This window comes from Lissotriton helveticus, chromosome 5_1 (genome assembly GCF_964261635.1).
Source record: "Lissotriton helveticus chromosome 5_1, aLisHel1.1, whole genome shotgun sequence".
Taxonomy (NCBI): Eukaryota; Metazoa; Chordata; class Amphibia; order Caudata; family Salamandridae; genus Lissotriton; species Lissotriton helveticus.
The window spans coordinates 232,405,635-232,426,510 of record NC_136065.1 but is presented as its reverse complement, the minus strand read 5'-3'; the positions used below and the strand labels follow the sequence as shown (position 1 = coordinate 232,426,510).

The 20,876-nt window shown below is 40.6% G+C and overlaps 1 protein-coding gene across 1 annotated transcript in view; it reads right to left on the bottom strand.

Moving 5' to 3' along the window:
• Nucleotides 1-3,565: 3,565 nt before the first annotated feature.
• Nucleotides 3,566-20,876, bottom strand: part of LOC144753075 (olfactory protein-like) — a 31,343-nt gene continuing 14,032 nt past the window's right edge. Inside the window, exons 3-6 of the mRNA XM_078640865.1 lie at nucleotides 16,721-16,788; nucleotides 13,656-13,769; nucleotides 9,823-9,933; nucleotides 3,566-3,591 (exon numbers count right to left, since the gene is read on the bottom strand). Of these exons, the coding sequence (XP_078496991.1) occupies nucleotides 3,566-3,591; nucleotides 9,823-9,933; nucleotides 13,656-13,769; nucleotides 16,721-16,788 (319 nt within the window). The remainder of the gene's footprint in view (nucleotides 3,592-9,822; nucleotides 9,934-13,655; nucleotides 13,770-16,720; nucleotides 16,789-20,876) is intronic.

Here is a 20,876-nt window from a genome sequence, read left to right as displayed (position 1 = left end):
GATGGCAGGTTGTTCAGTTATGCATCCTTCTGCGATTGATGGGGCATCAATAGTAAACATTTTCTAATGTTTGCTGGGTTGACAGTGGCAATCCGGAAAGCCTGGCACACAGGCCTGACACACATCTCCTAAATCAGACACTACTTGACATGCATGGAAGCAGCAAACTAATCACATTACAATATGGGCTACTGATCCCAGGAACAGAAGAATGCTTCTACTAAAATACCTATGGGAAAGAGATATAGGGGAGGATTAGGGGACCGAAAGAAGGGGAGGTACATTTATTGCACAAAATGGAGCCCAACAAATTGGATTACTGGTGCAACGTAGGATTGCAATAGGCACAATATGTACATGTGGTGGGATGGCCAGGGGGTACGGAACTTTGGGGGAGATGTGATAACCGCACTGAGTGCTTTAACAATGGATCCCGCTGCAGCCAACTATACAGTTGTGCTTGCTGGGCTGCATACTCTGCAGTAAACACACAAGAGTGATGAGAAAAGTAGTGGACTGAGATTAATAGATGTGTTGCACTAAAGATGGATTATCAGCCATCTACTAACTAAAGGGCGGTGGACTAAGGAGTTTACCCGATGGGGCCAGGCAGAATGTGGAGAAGAAGTTAACATACACCGGGAGCGGAGTGGGGAGCTATGGAATGGAATATGCTAGAAGTGGAAATGCAACAAGAAGATGTAGATACAGCCCAAGAGGAAGCTCTGCAAAATGATACAGAGCTGACCAAGTGGGTGATGCAGGGGAATATATGTTTGATGGTACTTGTGATACTGCAATGTTGTGCCACGTAAAACCAGTCATCCAATGTCATGTATGTGTCCAGTGATGAAAGTTCTTTCATGGGAAAAGAGAGGGTTGGCCATTAAGGAAAAGTTGCTATTATTGGAAATAAATAAAAACATTAAAAAATAAAAGAAACTGCTTTTGTCAAAAGGGTTTCATTTCTGTGATCAGTAGGAGCAAAACTCTGACCTGTCATGGCATAGTTTCCATTTAGGTCCATAGAGGCATAGACAGACAGAAAAGAAAGACTTCTTCTGTCTTGCTCAGCCCTTGGAGTTATCTATTTTGTTACAAGAAAATAGATCTTCGGAGAACCAGTTGCTTTCAGGTCTAGTCTCATAGTTTAGTCAGAGACATTGTTTGTCTTGGATTTCTGATGGCATTAGAAGCTGAGGACAGGACAGACAAACACAGACTGTATTCCCTGAAGATAGTGCCAGAGTGATATTCAGTGAATAGTTATGTGCTTGCACTGAAAGAAGACTCTGTCAGCAATGTGCTATGCTGAAGCAGACAATATGTTTGATTAGAGAACTGATAGTAAAACAATTAGCTCTCTGTGGCTGTTTGATCCTCAAAGCGGTACGCTTCAACCAAACTTCAAAGTTAATTGCAAAAGTGAAGAATTACAGCTTAAAGTGTTAAGGTTAATGTTATATAATTGACTGTCCCCAACAAAACAAGCCGTTCGGCTATTTAGGTGATGGCAGCCATCTTGCTGTACAAGTGAGCATCCATACATATTTCATCTAGGTACTGATAGCACTTTTCAGTTGACATAGCTGCCAAGTTTTCCATGATGAGCTGCTCTCATCCAGGTTTTTTCTTTACATTTTGGAACTCTTGTTTTATAATGGAATAGATTACAAGTCCCACAATTCAAAGAAGCCACCTGCACTGAAGCATGGATCTGGGAAACCTAGCAGAGCTGAGATGAGAGTGAAACTTAGGAAGAAAAATGGAACATTTCACATGTTCAGCAATGTTTCTCTTTGTCTGTCCACCAGTCAATACATTGTATCTATCAAAGATGTTTTGTTTGGTGCCTTAATTCATAGCTACAACTTCAGAGCACCACTCATTTTTGTAATCATACACAGACAACCAGAATTGATTTTAATGCATTTAATGTCAATACAGAGCAGATATATCACCTCAGGAAGTCAGAGATATACTAAAATAAAGCATGTATAGTGAAAGTTATCACAAAGGGTAAAGCAAGCCAGGTTTTTTTGAAAGGGACTTTTGTGGCCACCAGACCACTCTTTTCAGCTCTCAAAGACGGTCTTGGCTCTTGTATATCCCCTGCAAGAGAAATACATTGATATTAGCAGGATCAGGAGTGCTGAGCACCTCTTCTCATTATATCCCTGTCACTCTGCTAGAGAAATTCCAGTAGACTGGTTTGAAATGGTTTCTAATGAATCTAATTGCAGCATGCTGGTTGTTAGATCTCGCGTGACAGTGCTGCTGTCTGCTGACCTATTGTTCCCAATTCTTTAACATATACCTAGCGAAGGCGTAGACTGCCCCCAGAGGAGTATTTCTGTCTCATGTTCATACTAGTGGCTGCTTGGTGTATCATTGCACTTTTTTCCATTAAAACAAATATACTGAATTGTCACATATTAAATTCATTTTCTAATGTATGAATTCTACATGGAAAGCAACATTTGTTTGTGTTGTTTTACACTGTAGAAGTATATTTGAATGTGTCAATCAGGGCTCAAAATGCAAGCCAGAACAATTGGCTTTACCAATGCTTGTTTGGCATTATCTTACAAATGACAAAAGTCGAAAAGGGCCTTCTACTGTTTAAACAGACAAAAAGAGTCCACAGCCACCAACAACCAGTTATGAGAAGGGAATTGAACTATTCTCCACAACATTCCATCAGGAGTCTACTCCCAAATCCAGTACACAGGCAAACGGACCCAGCTCGAAACAGTCACAAGGTAGTCCCTCTTGGGCTGGTGCATCCGGATCTCATAATAGCAATGGAGGGGATGGGGGAGCTGCAGGTTAGGACTGAGGTGCATGAGAGGTGCTGTGGGGCTGCAGCTCTAAGCGTGCTCTATTCAACTCACATTGATCCATTCCACTTCCCTTGAATTGCTGTTTTGCAGGGGCCATGAATGCTTGTGATCATGTCTAGGTACAATCCATAACAGAAATGTCTGCATTTATTCAGAGGAAAAGCTGCATGGCCCAATGTTATGTTAGCACTGAGTCCTACAAATGAAAAGTCTTTCACCTATGCCACAGATGCCCGTGTCCTTCTTGCCAATTCTGCCTACCTGTGGGAATGCCCCTGCCAGCTCTTCCTACCCATGCCAGGCTTTTTACTGATTCCAGGTCTGCATATGGATGCCAGTTCTACCAGTGACAGTTCTGCCCACCTGTACGATTTCTACCTGATCTTAGCAGCTGTGCCCACCCATGCTGGATCTGTGTATTCTTGCTTGTAGTTCATATCTATCAGTTTTCTTACCCAGCTGTTACTGGTAGACAGAGCGGGCATTGCTTGTGCCAGCTGCGTCTACCAGTGCCAGATATGCCTAATCCTGTCAGATCTGTCTTAAGATGCCAGTTCTTTCTTTTCAGTGCCTATTTTCGTTTTTAATGTCAGTTACATGCACCACTCATAGTTTGTTAAGAAGCAAAGCAGATGTATGAGCTTTTCACGCTGCTTCTCATCCACTTGAGCTTCATGGGGGCAGTCGAGTCTAGTGCCATCTGACATATGACATGAACTTACCTAAAACTCTCCAGGGACACAGTCCACTGAAAGAAAAAAGACAAGTAGTGTTAGGAGTGTTCAGTCTCGATCACCCCCGTCACAGTTCAAACAAACATTGAATACATTAGATATTTCCACCAAGAGGATGGCTCTGTGTGTGGAGAGCAGGGCTGGGAAGTCTGCTAAGCATGGGTGGGGTGAGGCCGAGTGTGAGGCACATGCAGTCATATGTTGCACATTAAGCATAGACCGTGAGTCAAATAGTAATCCACTAATACGTCAATATTACTACATCATGGGTTCGTGGGACACTGCATCATCGGACGTTATATGGTTAAAAGCAAGTAAAATACATAAGGGGTAAATAATAATGAAATAAGGGAAGACCATCTCCAGTAAATTCCCTTGCTTTTTTAAAGGGGGCGTGGTGTTGGTCTACCCCCCAAAAAAGATGTAATTTCTCACAATTTTAAAGTGACATTATGGTTTGCTACAATGTAGGGGAACCCAATATACTGACATGCAACCCTCCCCCTCTGGGGTGCACATAAGGAGTGCGGATTCGAAGAGGCAATCCTTAGGAACCTGCCTTCAGAACTGCAGAAAGTGAGTCAGATGAAGCGCCCACGGTAAGGGGCCAGCCTCCCTGGGGAATAGAGGATGTGATCCATGGGTACCAGCATGCAGAATGTAGGTTGGCAGAGTGTGGGCTGGAGCAGGCACTCGTGGAGGGCCTTCCACACACTATGGTATGGCGTGTGTATCTGCGATCTACAATTATCTGGCAAAGAAATCACTAATGGTGCCTGTGTCATAATGACAGCTACGCCTACTGGTAAACAAACGTTTTGAGCACAGACTCTTTTCCATTTTAATGAAATATAGCACTGCATGAAACACCATAACTTGCATAAGGAGCAGCTCTTCAGTGTCCTTGGCCCAACTTGAAGTTGTTTTGTGCATTCCAATAAAAATACATAGCTTTAATTGGGAAAGGGCTGAAATATATATAGAGGGGAGCTCCTGTCAGAAAATAGTCCATTGAATAATGGGCCAAGACAATGCTGTGAACCAGCCCCTACCCTACTTGCCTTCTTCATAGCGGATGTACCTCAGACTCTCTTGTAGACTGGATTGTTCTCTCAGAAAACAAGTGCTGTATGCTCTATGCATGGTGATTTGGGGATAATGGACCATACACAAACCAGCTTGCAGAGGAATATGCTTGGGGTGCATATTACGACCAAGTGGTGGAGCACGGCGTTAGCCTCCTTGGCTTAACGCTCCACTCCGCCACTTCTGAAACGCAGGGCTGCACCATATTTACAAGGATACGGTGCAGCCCTGTGTTTTCCCCAGTGCTGGCAATAATTAAGCTGCCTAGTGCCAAATAAAACATGCTTGCACCATAGTACAAGGGTGCCCTAATTTGAGGGAAGGTTGTTTATCTGCAGGAAGGTGTCTCTTGTGGTGGGGATAGGGGCTTCCAAATATGCCCCTAGATGTACTACTGTGAGTCCGATCAATAAATAATAAATATGTAAATAAAACTAAAATCTTAGCATTTGGGTCCAAATATAAGCCCTTTTAGTGGTACATCCGGAAATTAAAAGTCCATGAAGTGGCTAAATACTCAGGTTGAAAAGGCTTGGCCCTGTTCTGTTTTCACAGTAGCCACACTTCAGATGTTTAATGGAAATGTCGCTCGACTTTCTTTAGCACATCTTTTAAAGGTTTAAGAATCGAACGTTCAATCTCAGATTTTATATAGTCAGAGGTCTCCTGCCTAAATGGCAAAAATCTTTGAAAACAAATAAAGGAATGCTACCTTAAATCTATGTTGTCTCTTCTGAAATTCTCTATTGGACGAGCAGTAATTATGGAATTTAAATTAAGTTAATGGTAACACAGAGCCATGCTTCTACTATTGAGATATAGGAAAAATGCTAATAATTGCAATAATGAGGATTTAAATTGCAAACTAAAAAGGATCAGGGTAGAAGAAAACAGATTATGGGAGTAAGGGCCAGATGTATGAAGCGTTTTTCCCATTCACAAATAGGCCGATTCACAGAAATGGCCCGTTTGGAAACAGGAAAAAGCCTGTTGCGATGCATCAGCCCAAAAGGCCATCGCAAAATAAGTAATTGCAAAATTTGCGATTCCCTATTTTGAGAATGCATTAAGGAATCGCACATTGCGATTCCTTAAATGCAATTTTTGAAGCACCCAAAAATTTGTGATTTGGCCTTAAATAATCGCAAATCCAAATTACTAAATTACCACCAACTTCAAGGCCCATAGAAATGAATGGGATGCCATTCCTTATTTGCGACTCACAATTTGCGTGTCGCAAATAAGAAACCTACATATATTGCATTTTGCGAGTCCTTAATAGCAAATTGGTAATATTTGCCATTAAGGACTCGCAAAAGACAATGTTGATACATCTGCCCCTAAGAGTTCATGTGGAGACCACTCAATATTTAGCAGGCTGTGCAAAATTCACCTATTTTGCTTTTGCATAATTATGTAAAAATTACAGAAAAATTACAGTTATATAAATGAAATGCAAATCCATTGCTATGGGCTATATTTTTTTGTGAAATGCATTCTCACATCATTTTTTGGCATCAGTGTACATTTAAGCAAGCGCATTGTAAACAAGCACCTTTCATGCTCCGTTGTTCATGTGCGTACGCAGTAGGTTTTTAACGGAGAATTGCACCATTTGCAGTCATTTTTCACTTCCACTGGCATGTAATTATGTGAAACAGTGTAATGCCATAGTACTGGGAATGCCACGTTACTAGCATAATACAAAATACCCCAAAATCTACCATTTGCGATCGCAAAATGGTCTTTTGCAATGCATGAAAGTTTTTGAGAATCACAATTTAGGTAATCGCAATTTCTTGTGATTACCTAAATTGTGAATGCAAACTGGGAATCGCAATTTGCGATTCCCTAATGCATATGCAAGACGCCTTTCCTAAAGGCAAACTGTGCATTTAGTAAACACTAATTAGCATCAACTTCAAGTTGATGCTAATATAATATGTGCATACTTTGAAAACTGCAGAAAACTGCATGGAGACTAAGATCATGGAGGTATTGTTGCACCCAGATCCCCGATAATTTCCAGATTAGGACTCCTGCCATTGTCACATATGAGGACTAAAAAAAGAAGGAAAAAAAGAAACTGAATTTTTCAAAGGGCATGTGTGCCTTATATGTGCACCAGTGTTTTGTTTGGGGCGCCTCAGGGGGACCTTAGGGCCCCGGGCTCACTTGCCTTTGCATAACCTAAATTGCGATTATCAATTAGGTAATTGCAATTTAGGCAATGCAAGACCATTCCCACCTATGGGCCTTGATGCACATAGGAAAGAATTGATTTGCAATAGCAAATAGCGATTCTCTAATTGCATTTCGATTCTTATAGAATCGCAATTAGAGAATGGCTATTTGATGTCTTTTTTGTTGCATTGCATTTTGCGAATACCAAATAGCGATTTCTAAAAAAATAATTTTTGGATAATCGCAAAATTAAACTTTGATGCATGTGCCCCTTTATCCTTGTCTTAAAAGGATCTGTGAGCTTTAGCTATTGATGAATCTCAACGAGACTTGACCTATATTGATCGGAAGAAGTCGTCAATTCTAATGTTTCATGGGAAATGAAGCATATCGCTAAAATCTCCCAGAGTTGAGGAATAAAATGCTAATATTATGGAATGGGGGGTTTCCCGTTTATTTGCAATTCTAGAAACAGCAAAATGTTTCAGAACATATTATATTGCATAATTTATTTTTATGGGTTGTAACATTGATTTTTTTAATGTATTTATTTGCATTTTCATAATCACATTGTAAAATCACATCAGGTATCTTGTTTCTGTGTTCATTACAGATACAGCAAGGTCAGAGAATACTAGTACATAAACAATCAACAACAACGGATAGTGGTTCCCTCTTCATCTCTCCCCTTCTCCCTGGTATTTCTCCCTCCCCTGATCTACTACGAATCCGTGAGCGTCAGGCCATAGTAGGTCAGCCATGGCTTCCATTTTTCCCAAAGTTTTTTAGGGCACCCCCTTGCTTTGTATGTGGTCTTCTCCCCCAACATATACATGTCCATCCCTCTCCGACATTCCTCCAGTGTTCAATTAGTATCTGCCCCCCAAATCCTCGCCATGTCTCTTTTAGCTGCTACCAGACCCAGCTGGAGCAGCACCAGCTTTACTAACATTGAATTTTTAAGAGCAGATGTAATCAAACATGGAATTAGAGCATGGGAGGCAGCTAACGTATGTTATCAAATTCGTGTTTTTCAAATGTACAGTGGTGTGAGTTTTAAAGCATAGAAAATCCTCAACATTCTATTGTAATATAGTCAGTTACTCAACAAATACTTCATGTATGTATTGATTTTTAACCACATTGAATAGTTGAGTTGTGTGTTTTATCTATGTGTTGTACTATGTTTTAGAGACCTATGGCATAAATAAACTATTTTCTGAATGTTAATCTGTAAAGCCTGATTGGTATCACAGAAGCAAACTTTGGCTATGTATGTCCTTTTTTTATCTCAGAGACTTTCAATGAGTAAACTTGGTATCTATCCTCTGCAGAAAACAACTCTGGGCTTCTACCGTTTTCACACCAATTTATTACATGTATGTAACTATCGATTGGCCTGGTTAATGTAAGGAAGGGTCTGCAGAGTTATGTACATGAAATCAATTCCAAACACTTGATCTTGGGTCAGACTTTATTCATGGCACTGTCCATGAGCACGGCACAAGTACCACTCAGCTCTGTCTGAAAGACAGGTACCTGTCCTTTATGGCTGCCTGGAGAACGGGATCCATGCCTTAAGGTTGCACCTAACTGTGGTTTAAGGAAGACTGGCAATAAGCTGGCTGCACCTTGGGGCTGCATAGAGGACAGCTAGCTGTGCCAGAAGGCTGCCTAGAGGTTCAGCTTGCTGTGCTTTAGGGCTGAGGGTGCTTGGAGGGCAGCTAGCTGTCCCTTAGGATGAGGGTGCTTGCAGGACAGCTAACTGTGGTTTAAGGCTGGTAGAACTCACGTTCTATTCTTTCCATTGGCTGATCCATTCTACATATTGCCTGCAAAGGGCCATAACCCACCCTTTTTTCCATTGCAGAATCTGGGGACGATCTTTGATACAAAGTTCTTACTTTTTTATACTCTGCACAGATAACGCATGGGGTAAAACTAATGTGTGATGAATGGAAGCTTTCTAATTGTTTGCTGAGGATACTTTGTGATCTATGATCTCCCTCCACAGCAGAAATCTGCTCACCTGGCATCTATTGGTTTAAAATGCATGTGTAAGATCACGTGCATTTGTGGTCACTTTAGCTGCATTATCTCTATCATGGGTGATTTTGTTTTATTTAAAACTGCCCGGTCTACTTGCTATGTTCGCCTACCCCAAGATCTTTTTGTTGTATAACACAGTAGTTTCAGTGCCTCAAACCTGTATTTTAATACAATGTTTTGTAGCGTTGCTATGTCTAAGCATATGAAATAGTAAGTTCTATTAATCAATTTAATAGTACTCAATTCAGAGCCTTCAAACGAATGAAGGGTGCTGCTGGTCCTCAAAGAGCCATCTTTCCTGATTGTACGGCATTTTGTTACCTAACTAGTAAATGTGGTTGCATCTGCATAGTGAGGCTGCCATTGGCTTCCTATGAATCATGCAATGGCTGTATAAAACGAGTTGTTTTCAGTTGCGGGGTGGACAGTGTGGAGTCATGGGTCGACACATTTCAGTTGACATCTATGGTTTTTGTCACTTATTTGTCAATGTCACGTTATTTTACTTCTGTTTACTTTAATGTATTGGTCAGCTAAGATGATTTTTCCATCTTGTTACAGAAACCCCTGATGAAGAGCCGGGAAGGCTCGAAATGCATTGGGTTTGTTTACTCCATTATTGATGCATCTGTAAGAGACAAACCGGTTGTTCAAAGCCTGATAAAGCATACATTCGGTGAAGAAAAGTTAAATAAAAAATACAGATGTAATTTTACTGTCTCCGGTGTGATGAATTAAGTCGAAAAGGAAAATTTAAAAATGATGAACAGAATTTAGGTTTCAATGGATTACTTGAGTAGTACTTAGATCAATTGGATACACTCGGGTGATGATTCCCATTTCTGGCAGTGCATCGGCGAGGAGCGCGAGACACGTGCCCAGGCTTTGTCCTATGTATAGAAATGACCAGCATGCATTATGCTTACTGTCTCTTGGCAGGTGTATGACGTCATCCAGTTTGAGACCAACTACCGGTACCAGCATCTTGAAGTGCGCTATGGTTAAAGCAGGGATTTCATCGATTTCTGGCTTTCTGCCTGCAAACAGGAATCAGGAAGACAAACAAAACAAACTTTTTAACGGGTTCGGTCACGATTTCTCATGTCACGTGTCATGTTAGTGTAACTTACCTGCACAAAGAAAGTCATGAAGTTTAAGATTTCACATTCTTATTACCAGTTAGAATTAAAATGTTTGTATCTAAAAGTGTAGAAAATGTGCAAATATTTAGGGTTTTTCTATTCTCCTATATTTAGGGTTTTGGACAGTAATGGGACAGCATTCTGGGGAGGAGAGTAAATAATAGATAAAACTAATTGTGGGTAGTTTCCCCTGTTATTAAGCGCACAAACCTTCTACTGTCAAATGCAGCACTAAGTGCATTTTCAGGTCGAGCGAAGATATTGTAAACCTTATCTATGCGCATTTCGGATATGCATAGTCAATGTGGATTCCTTCCAAATGGAAAATCCACTTGAATATACTTAGGAGTGGAGGTTACAGGATTATGTTTCATTAGATTTCACGAATGCCTGATAATTCTGAAACTATGAAAGAAGCAGCTGTGAGAAGACAATATGCAAGAACCAAAAAAATTAATTTGGTAAAAAAAATAAGGCATGATAAACATGCCTGCCGAGTGCAGTTGATTTTTTTCATATATTTGGAGAGCTCACACCTTTACAAGGAATTTAAATATAAAACCTAGAATTAATTTAGCTGGGCCTTAATATTGTTAAAGAGAGGACATTGTTTAAACCTCTTCGGTAATAAGAGCTACTGTTAATCAAGGACAATCATTCTCAGCTACTAACAAATATAGTATCGCTCTTTCTCTTGCTCTGAGACTGACAGTGCCAGGGCCTGTTTGAGCAGGTGGTTTTACAGGAAGGCAACTGGTTATATTGCAGGCTTCATGCTGTCAGTCTTATTGTGTGTTATTGGAAAGAGGGGGCTGCCATTGGTTCGGCTGCCACTCTCCAATGTTACTTCCTGTGCCGTGCAGGAGGCTGCACTGCTAAGTACCAGATCTTTATATCATTTACTAGGTATTGCCTCATTTACAAGAGATACTTAGTAGCAGCTGGCAAGCTTCTGAGAGCTCCTGTGGTACCTGGTGGAAATCACTTATTTAAAGCCTTGTGCAATAAAAATATCCCTTTGTATGCTTTTAGAAGTCAAAAGACATCATTAGGATTGCCTCTTTCTTTAGATTGTTTCAAGCGAAATTAAGAAATGCTGCGATTTTATATAAAGTATGTATTTGAAATGTTTGTAATATTAGGGTGATGAATTATAGGGTGGTAGTAAATATGTGATCATAGCAGTGAAAGCATATGGGGTAAGATGAAAGGTAGTTCTGAGTAGGAGTGGTGTGTATTTTATGTCTCTGAAATGAATTTCTAAAATGCTTTCACCAAAGTGATGACAAAGGCTGAATACTGGATCACTCAACAAAGAGGTAGGGATAGAACAGAATTAGCAATATGATTGTGGAAAATGGTGACGACCAGATTAGCGAGAGGTCCTTAAAAACATAGCGGTCAGAATAAAGAATCTGTATGAAGGAATGTAGAGAGAAAGCGCATTCCTAAACTAAGGATTTAGGAATAGTCTAAAAGAACAGAAAAAGGATGAGGTCATGGATGACTAAGCTGAGATATGATTCCTAGATGGTTTGCAAATTTGAACAAGATAGGAGAAGTACCAAAGAGCAAGTTGCAAAGTGTTTTCCTTGGGGCCATCTCATATTAATCACAAAAACTGCAAAAATACTCAAAGGTCATGAAATTCAGCATGATTTAACTTATGCTTGAAAATGACTACTATGTTTAAGATGCTGTTAAGATTTCCAGCATCACATTTTCCCCATAGTGTATGCAAATGTAATTTGACAGATCGGCCCCTGGTTAACTGTGAGGAGAATCTATTGCTGCTCTTCTTATACTTGAAAGTATCAGCATAACGTTCTATGCTATGGTACTGATGAAAGTAAAGTGGAAAACTCCATGAACTGTGTGAAGGATAATAATCAGGAACTGCACCCTACTTTACTGAGGCAAAGTATGGATGCATGTACTCCAGCAGAGAAAAAATAGAATTAGAGTTCTGTTTAAGTAATATACGGGCATAATGTATTGATATGAAAACTTTTGAAGCAAGATGTGCATGAGGACAACCTTCAATGATCAAAAGTGATCTTCTAGATGCTAGTGGGTTAGGAAAAAGAAAGCCAACACGGATGAAAAAAGAAAGTGGGTTGGGTTGAAGCAACAGGTCTTTTGAGCATAATAAGAGGAAAGCAAAGTGGGGAATCAGCATTCCATGTAAGGGACATGGTAATAGGAAAGAATACAGATTGGGTTGAGTCTAGAGGATAAAAGGAAGATTCAGTGAAAAGAGAGGAGAATAGGAGTCAATGTAATGATCAGGCTTATTGTGAGCTTCTTATTTAGAGATACAGCAAAACCATGTTAAGAAGAGACAATGAATGACAGTTAGGAGAAGAAACGTCTAGAGAAAATGTCATCAGTATAGTAGGAAGATGGCACGCTTGTAATATTGCAGGAAAGATACCAGACAAGAGTAATAGGTGTTGTGAAACAGGCAATTAGCAAGAGAGAGACTGAGAGATTAGGATGGGAGTGAAGAAGACAGTTGAAGCTGCTGCAGGGTTTTCATGACATATGAAGAGGAGATTGAGCTTAAGAGTAATATATTTAGCAAATAAAGAAAAGTGGACCTGCCTCTTAACTACATAGACATACCATGACACATGCAGTGTTTTCTCTTTCCCCAGGAAACATGTTTTCCTAATTTCTAGGTATTCCTAGAATTACAAGTCATCCCTGGCCTAACATATTCTTCTGATTGGCCTAGATGTGCAAGTTGAAATAGGACTGTTGATTGTAATGGACCCTCAGTGCGGGAGGGGACAGAGATGCTATCAGTTGGTGTAGATGTATGCTGGACAGAAAACTGAGGGGCAGATTTACTGACACTTTACACCAAGTTCACTTAACAAATGTTACTCCAACCAGTGCAAAGTGTTGTACTGGAATTTACTTTCCAATACAAATCCTGATTTGTGTTGGAAAGTATCCCTTAAGTAATGCAAAGCAGTTCTTTGTGCTACTTTGCATCAATGGGTAATTCTGTGGAAGGTATATTGGCTTGCCCATGCAACCCCCTTGGATTTTGACTTAAAGCCCTATCTACAAAACAGGACTTTGTGGCAAAAACGACTGCCTCTTGGAGGCAGGCGTATTATTACAGAAAAATCTACTTTTCTCAGTCGTTATCCAATTGTGCACCTGTGATGCACAGTAGAGCACAAATGCAAGATTTTAAAAGTATTCATCTATGACTAACTAAGCATGGTATTTATTACTGGAAGTCTAGTACAAAATCTAGGCTTGACATCAATCACACACCCTTGCACTATGGTGCATGTGTGTGTGCATTGGTACAAGGCAGCCAACAGTGTGCCACCACTGGGAGACTAGCCACGGTGTTGTTTTGGTCTTTCTTTTTAATGCAACACAGTGCCACAATTTAGTAAATCTCCCCCTGAATCTCACAACACACTGTAGGAAGGCAAAAGCATGTCCTGCACCATGAACATGCCTGTAGGGTGTATTGACTTTGACATTTGTTTGAATATCATGGCTGGTCATCATCATGTGTGCATTTAGAGCTGTCTGAGTGTTCTGTGAATGTTCGAGGATGCTCTCCTGAGATGCTTCAAATAGACACATACCTAACAGTTTCACCATCTTGCAGGCATCACCGCTTTCTGAGACATTTTGGGTGTACTCCAGGACACTAAGTTTAGGGTCCCCATCAACAAAGCGGATGTCACTGTTAGCGAGATCTGGAAAAAAAACAGCAGCTGCTTACTCACACTGTAGGAAATGTGGAGGAAAGGGGTACATATTACATTAAATTTATGAAGCAAAATGTAAATGTGCTCTCAAAAACATGAAACTAGGTTAGCAAAAAATAATCACTATATCGGAATTAAAATTGCTAATTTACTAAACAAGCTCAAAACAGTGCCATTCATCTTCCACTAAATAAAGATAATTAAGACAGTTGACAGCACATTTGAGTACTCTAAAAATTAGGCTCCTCGTGGAAACGCCTGTGGGTTAACAATATCATCAAATAAGTCTTTACTCATAACTTATTTTACTGTTTTATTAATCTGCATATATCTTAATTAAAAAGTGGAAAATATATTAACTATGGCACCAAAATAGGATCTTCCAATTTCTTATAATTGTATCAAAGTTTGTGTTGGAAGGATACTGATAGGGTTTATTACGGAAATGTATTAGCCTTTTGGCTCTGACTAACAATGACTGAGCATGAACAAGGCAGTGCTGGCTGAATACTTGGTTGGCAATTGCTTTTGATGTTGCCATGGTGTATGTTTAAGTGTGGTAGTAATGGGCAGGAAAGTGTATATCAACCTTCATTTTTGAACTGTTCTTAGTGCAATTTACAAATGTAATGGGAAGAACAATCTTAAAAACACATTTAAGATCAATTTATAAAATTGGGAGGCCAAACATGAAACCATGTGATTTTCACAATATATTAGGTAAGATAATGTGCCTCGACTGATTAGTTCTTGTATGTCACTTTTTAAGATGGAATCTGCAGCTCTTTCCCCACCATAGTGCTTTTTGCTCACCGTATACACAGGCAAAGTTGCAGGGGTACTGGGGGAGGCAGGATGCACCAACACCTAAATGATGTCTACAATAGAATTGTGGAAAGATAGTGGTATTGTTATTATCCACTTTATGAATCCAGCAGAGCCAGTCATAGGTTTCTTCACTTTACTTCATGTTTCAGATCAGGGCTGACACAACAATTGAGTAGCTGAATGTGTCGGCTCCTCAATTAAGGCAGAGGAGCATCGCCCCACTGCTGGCAGTGGAGAAAACATGAAAAATAAAATGGTAATATAATAATTTTATTACAATTGTATTTCGTGTCCTGCCAGCAGAGCCGAGCCTATCGGGGGCAGTGATATTACTGGTGATGGACAGCAGCGGGCAGGAGCAGTGGTGGGCACTGCACGTGTGCATGCCAGTTTGGCTGACTGTCTTGCAACATGTTGCACAGCCAGCAGGGGAACAGGCACAGGGTCCATGTCATGAGGGAGTGCCAAGGAAGACCTCTGCAACCAATCAAGGCACTTCTCTCATGCTGATTGATAGTATTGCCAGCATGAGAGCAGCATCTGGACTGGTTAGGGGAGTTCATTAGACTCTGGGAACCTGTGCTGGAGCCATGGACTGCAGAAACCGGACCAGAGGACCAAGTTAGCTGGTAAGTAATCTTTTAAATGAGTTTGTTTTCATTAAATGTTTCTTTTGAATCACTGACAGGCACTGTGGGAAACTCGCAACTCCAGAACTCTCAATCGTGTCCCGTTATAAACACTGGTTGCAATGAACCAGGATTGAAAGCATTGGTGTTGAACCCAAGGGTATTGGGGGTTTTTGGCAGTGCCTTCTACTGGGTCAAAATATTCTGCCTGTGCTGCACCTCCACTTTAATTTGACAGCAGCTGCCTCAGCATCAAAGGCTGTTTTACCTTCACCTGCTCTTTTCAGGGCTCTCCATGGTCATTGCTCAAGATATGTACCACATAAGCATACCCAGCCTGCTTTTGTGATATATGCTTGATGAAGCAGGCAAAGTTAGCTACCATTAGATGGCACTATTTCATCAGTGATATGCTACCAGTAAACCAGGGCCCTGAATGTTTATGACTGAGGCTACACAAAAGCTTTTGACAATCCTGCATGAGGTTATGGGCAAAGGTACCACAGAAGCTAGGCATGTTGCTCAGTCTAAGGGGGCTGGGCGGCCGCGCGACGGGCGCATGCTGGTGACGGAACCGCTCCGTCACCAGCCACGGTTGCGCTGTGCTCATGACGGAGCGGTTCCGTCACGGCCCCGCCCGCTCAATGGAACGCTCAGCGCGCACTCCGAGCGGGCCGTGACGGTACCGCTCCGTCATCAGCACAGCGCGACCGCAGGTGATGACGGAGTGGTTCCGTCACCAGCAGGGGAGGGGTTAAGGAAGGACCTCAAATAGACCTCGGAGGTCAGGTTACCCAGTCACAACGGTGACGAATATCCTGTCTGCAAAAGTATTAATCCCATTATATTTCCTAGGAGATTTATATTTCATCAGATGGGTTATCTGTCACAAAGAACCCTTCTGCCGAGATCTACATCAGGCCCTTCACGCACTAGCTCACTCATGCAGGGAATAGGGAAGCACAGGATCCCACAGTTATGTTTGAGTTTCAGTTAATATTTGTGCCGTAGGTGTTTGACCTTCACATGATAACAGGTCATTCAGGTGGGTAAAAAAGTGTAAGTGTATGGAGTAGGCCTGGGTGAAATTTAAATTAGGCTGGCATAATTTGCATAACATTTTGAATTTTGCCAAATGCTTTATGTGAATTTCGCAAAATGATGCCATTTCACAATTTCGCAAAATTGTGCTGCTACTTGTGGCAAAATTATAGTGCAGTAACAACTCGAGCAACCACAATGTGAGTGGTTGTTGTTTGTTGCTGTTCTGTTTGTTGCACTTTTTAGTCCAAAAGGGATCCTCATGTCAAAAATTCATGTGCAAATGTATTTTTTGCTCAAATATAGTGCTAAATGATGGTTTTACATTTTGCATATTTATGTGCAATTTTTCCAATTTTACCCCTCATTATGCAAAAGTAAATTACACACATTTCTCACACCATTATTGTGGAATAGACACCCCCTATGGCTGATACTCACCACTTAGAGTGAAATGACCGTTTTTGACGAAATGGTATACCATATCCATCTTCATGCATCCTGAAGGTCTGGAAAAGAACACAAATAAGCTTGCATATTATTTAGTATTCCATTGTGCTGTAGACAAAGAACAAATATGTACCTTATTATTTGTTTTAGCAGATAAGTGTTCACCAGCTCACTAGACATAACAAATGTGATACTGTAGCTACCAGTCAATGTTTTCAATAGTCATGGTGGAGATGCATCAACCTACCAATTAGGCCGGGTATTTATTCAGTCTTCCTGAAAGGTGCTAGTGTACTGGTTAGGGGTGGCCAGAGATCGTGGAGTTGTACCACGTGGAATTTTGCAGAGTTACATTAAAACTCTGTGGAATTCTGCGGAGTTCTGCTCTGCCCCACCCAACCTCAGAATAAAGACTGGAGGCCATCCGTTGCCCCTCAAACATGAGCCAGCGGCCTGTCATACCCTCATAGACCTCGGTGAGATACACGGGCCAGTATGATATTATCCTAGCCCCCAAGAAAATGAGGCTATGAAGCCTTGGCCCCCAACACATCTCTGGTAATAGTGCTAAAACATGAGCTTCAAAATCCTGCCATCTTGGCTTGTTGTTGTTGCTGCCGCTGCTCACAACTCCCGCGAACCCACCCCGAGTACATGGACGATGATCAGCCAGACTACACTACTGAGAAACACAATCCCAGAGGATGTGCAGTTGCTTTTAGAGGAGATCAGGCAGTACTGAAATGAAAGGTGAGATATGTTAGAATAACAGGTCTGCCAAAACAGTTTTTTAGGCACAGACCATTTTGGGCACTTGGAATATGGGGATCAGATGATATAATATAGGAGAAGTGAGGATGAAATATACATGTGGAACACTCTCTGTCTTTCTATATATGTGGGCCTTCAGAGCACAGTGCAATGCCTGACTGGGTCACAGAACACTGCAGAAGACACAAACCCTCTGAGCTTATCACATAACACCATCATAAATCGCATTAGTTGGTAATCAGCCCTTTTGCTTTTTCTTTCTTCCTTTCATCAATGGTGGGTTACCTGATTAGCGCTGTGATGTTTCAAGGTTTTGACAAAGTGGGCAATAGGGCAGGGCTCCCACCTGCCAAGAGGTCCTTTTGGAAATTAACTTTATCTCTAGCTCACTTCTGTGTAGTTCTGTATCTCAGCCTTCAACATATTATTCAATATTGCTAGGCAATATAGAGCTTGAATGAGCAGAAATTATTTTAAAAAACTCAGAGTTGTTCCAACAGGGGTCCCAAAAATATTTCTTGCCCATGGCCACAAAATCCTTAGGATTAAACTTGATTAGCACTGACACTGAGAAGGGCCTTCTAAATGGTACTACTGTCAGCACAAAACTCTTCCAAATACTCATAACCTGAGACCATTTAAAATTACCTTTAATCCTATCTCATGTTGTCTTTTATGTTTTTATTTCTTATTTTGCTTAGCACATTATTCTTTTAGTTTGTATTATTCATGTTAGTTTATATTTTTTGCTGTTCATTTAACTTGTTTTTCTCACCTAGTATTTTTCACAGAATTGGATGGCTCACCTGGTCTGCCATCTAGTCCCCACACCTCAGTCATAGTACTTTGTCTTTCTTACTTATACCGGAGACGGATCAACTGACTCGTACCATTACTTACAGGCTGCTTAATATTCCTACCAGAAGAGCTGCACAGCAGATGCGAACCGTGGCTGAACTGTCAATGCGCCAAAGGCCAGCCCGTCCGCACTCATCCACACCAGGATAACTTGTTCCACGGGCCATGCTGCCAGTTCTTCTGGTCTTGACTGTTGCCTAAGGCAGCGCACTATTCTAAGTGAATCCCTCTGCATTCTCGCGAACAGGTGGTAAGTCCATGTATACACATTGCTGCATCTTTTCTTTCTGTGAAGGGAACCTAAGTCATCGTAGCTAATGGATTTCATTGACTTTACTGAAACCTAACAGACTCGCCCACTGACAAAGCATTAGCCACTCTGATTTTGAATTAAGACACAGCAACCATTCTTCAGCCATGGGAGGTGGCATTTCTCTTCTTGTGAACGACTAATTTAAAGTATTCAGTACAACACCCACTGCTTTTACTATGATTAATTTTGTCAGCTTTTTCTATGCAACCCTCATCTCACTGCAGTATCCTGTGAGTCTTGCTTTATCAGTCCTAAAATTAAACTTTGGAGAAATTGTGTCCAATGTATCGGTTCCTTATAAGGTGTTTCATCCCAGGTGATGTTAATAGAGAAGGCGGAAAGCCTTTGCTCTAAAGATGATTTTCTTGTGTTCACAGAGACCAAGGAGGGACATTTGTGTATTTTTGCATAAAGTTTTTTCCATTTTGAAATTAAGAGGAGTTACAGTGCAACCAGACAAATGTACATTTTTGGTACAACAAATTGACTATCTAGGTCATACCATCACCCCTGAAGGTATTAAACCCAAATTTTGCAATGTTCAGGCCATTCTTAAAGCTCCTCCTCCTTCTGATAAAGATACTCTTAGATCTTTTTTAGGTCTTTGCGAGTACTATGCTCGTTTTGTGAATGAGTATTCTTTCTATGTTCAACCTTTAAGAAATTTGCTCAAGAAGGGTACCAGTTTTATTTGGTCAGATGATGCTAATACTGCCTTCCAAAATATCAAACAATTGGTGGTCAATGCTCCTGCGCTCAGCCCGTTTGTTCATGGTCATCATTGCACAGTTACTGTTGATGCCAGTTTAAATGGACTTGGTGCAGTTTTTGGACAACATAATTTGGGCAAGGATCGCACTATTTCTTTTGCATCGAGATCTTTGACTCATGCTGAGTCAAAATACTCGACAATTGAAAGAGAGGCCCTCTCCAAATTTAAAACTTATCTTTGGGGTAATACATTTATTCTGTACACTGACGATAAACCTCTGGTTTATCTATTGCAAGGAGATGGTTTAGGTAAAGCTTCAGCTCGTCTTGTACGTATTCTATCCAAGTTGCAGGAATACAACTTTACCATTAAATATATTCAAGGTGGGAAAAATTTCAGGGCTGATTGCCTCTCTCCGCTTCCTTTCACCTACTACAACTGATGATGTCTTAGATGAATTTGATTGTGTAGTGGCTTCCATTGATATATCTTCCTCATGTAATGGTGCCATTTCTGAAACAGATTGGCTTGAAGCTACTTCCACTGATCATGATTTGAATAGAATTTCAAATTTTATTGTTAAAGGTTGGCCTCCCATTCGTAATATTCCACATAATCTTAAACCATTTGCTCAAGTCTCCTCAGAATTGTCTTTGGAAAATGGCATCTGTACGAGGAATGGTTGCATTATTCCTCCTGTTGCTCTTAGGAGTAAACTTATTTCAATTGCTCATTCAGGACATTTAGGAGTCACTGCTACCTGTAAGAAACTCAGAGAGAATTATTGTTGGCCTTCTTTAAATTCTCAAGTTTCGAGTTTTGTTGATGTGTGTCCTCAATGTGTCGTATCGGACAAACATTGGAGGACAACACAAAACCCATTACGTCCAGTCACTTTACCCGAAGGTCCATGGATAAAGTTGCCCTAGATTTTGCTGGTCCATTAATTTATTACCCACCACGTCAAGAATTTTGAAAGTTTTGATTGACTATTTCTCAAAATGGATTTATTTTTCTTTTGTTGAATCAGCCTCGACCAATATGGTTTTACAATGTTTTTTCTGCTGAAGTTCCTCCAAGAGAGCTTGTTACAGATAACGGTACTCATTTTGTATCTAATGCAATGCAAAATTTCTTGAACTCTATGGACATTAAACACATTCAGGTTGCTTTATACAGACCTGCTGCCAATGGACTTGTTGAGAGAGCGAACCGTTTTCTCAAAGAAGGGGTTAAGAGTGCTTTATCCTCTGGATTAGATGTAAATCTTTTTCTTAAAAATAAGGTGAATGCATATCACAATTCTCCGCATTCGACAACTAATTTCACACCTTTTGAGTTGTTAAGAGGTAGAAAATGTCATACTCTGCTTCTTCCATCTTGGTTAGAGCGACATTCTTCTAACTCTTCCTCAGGTGGTGTAACCAATGAAAACAAGTCTGTTTTGCAACAATCTGTTGTTTTAGTACAAAGCAAGCAAAAGTATCATTTTG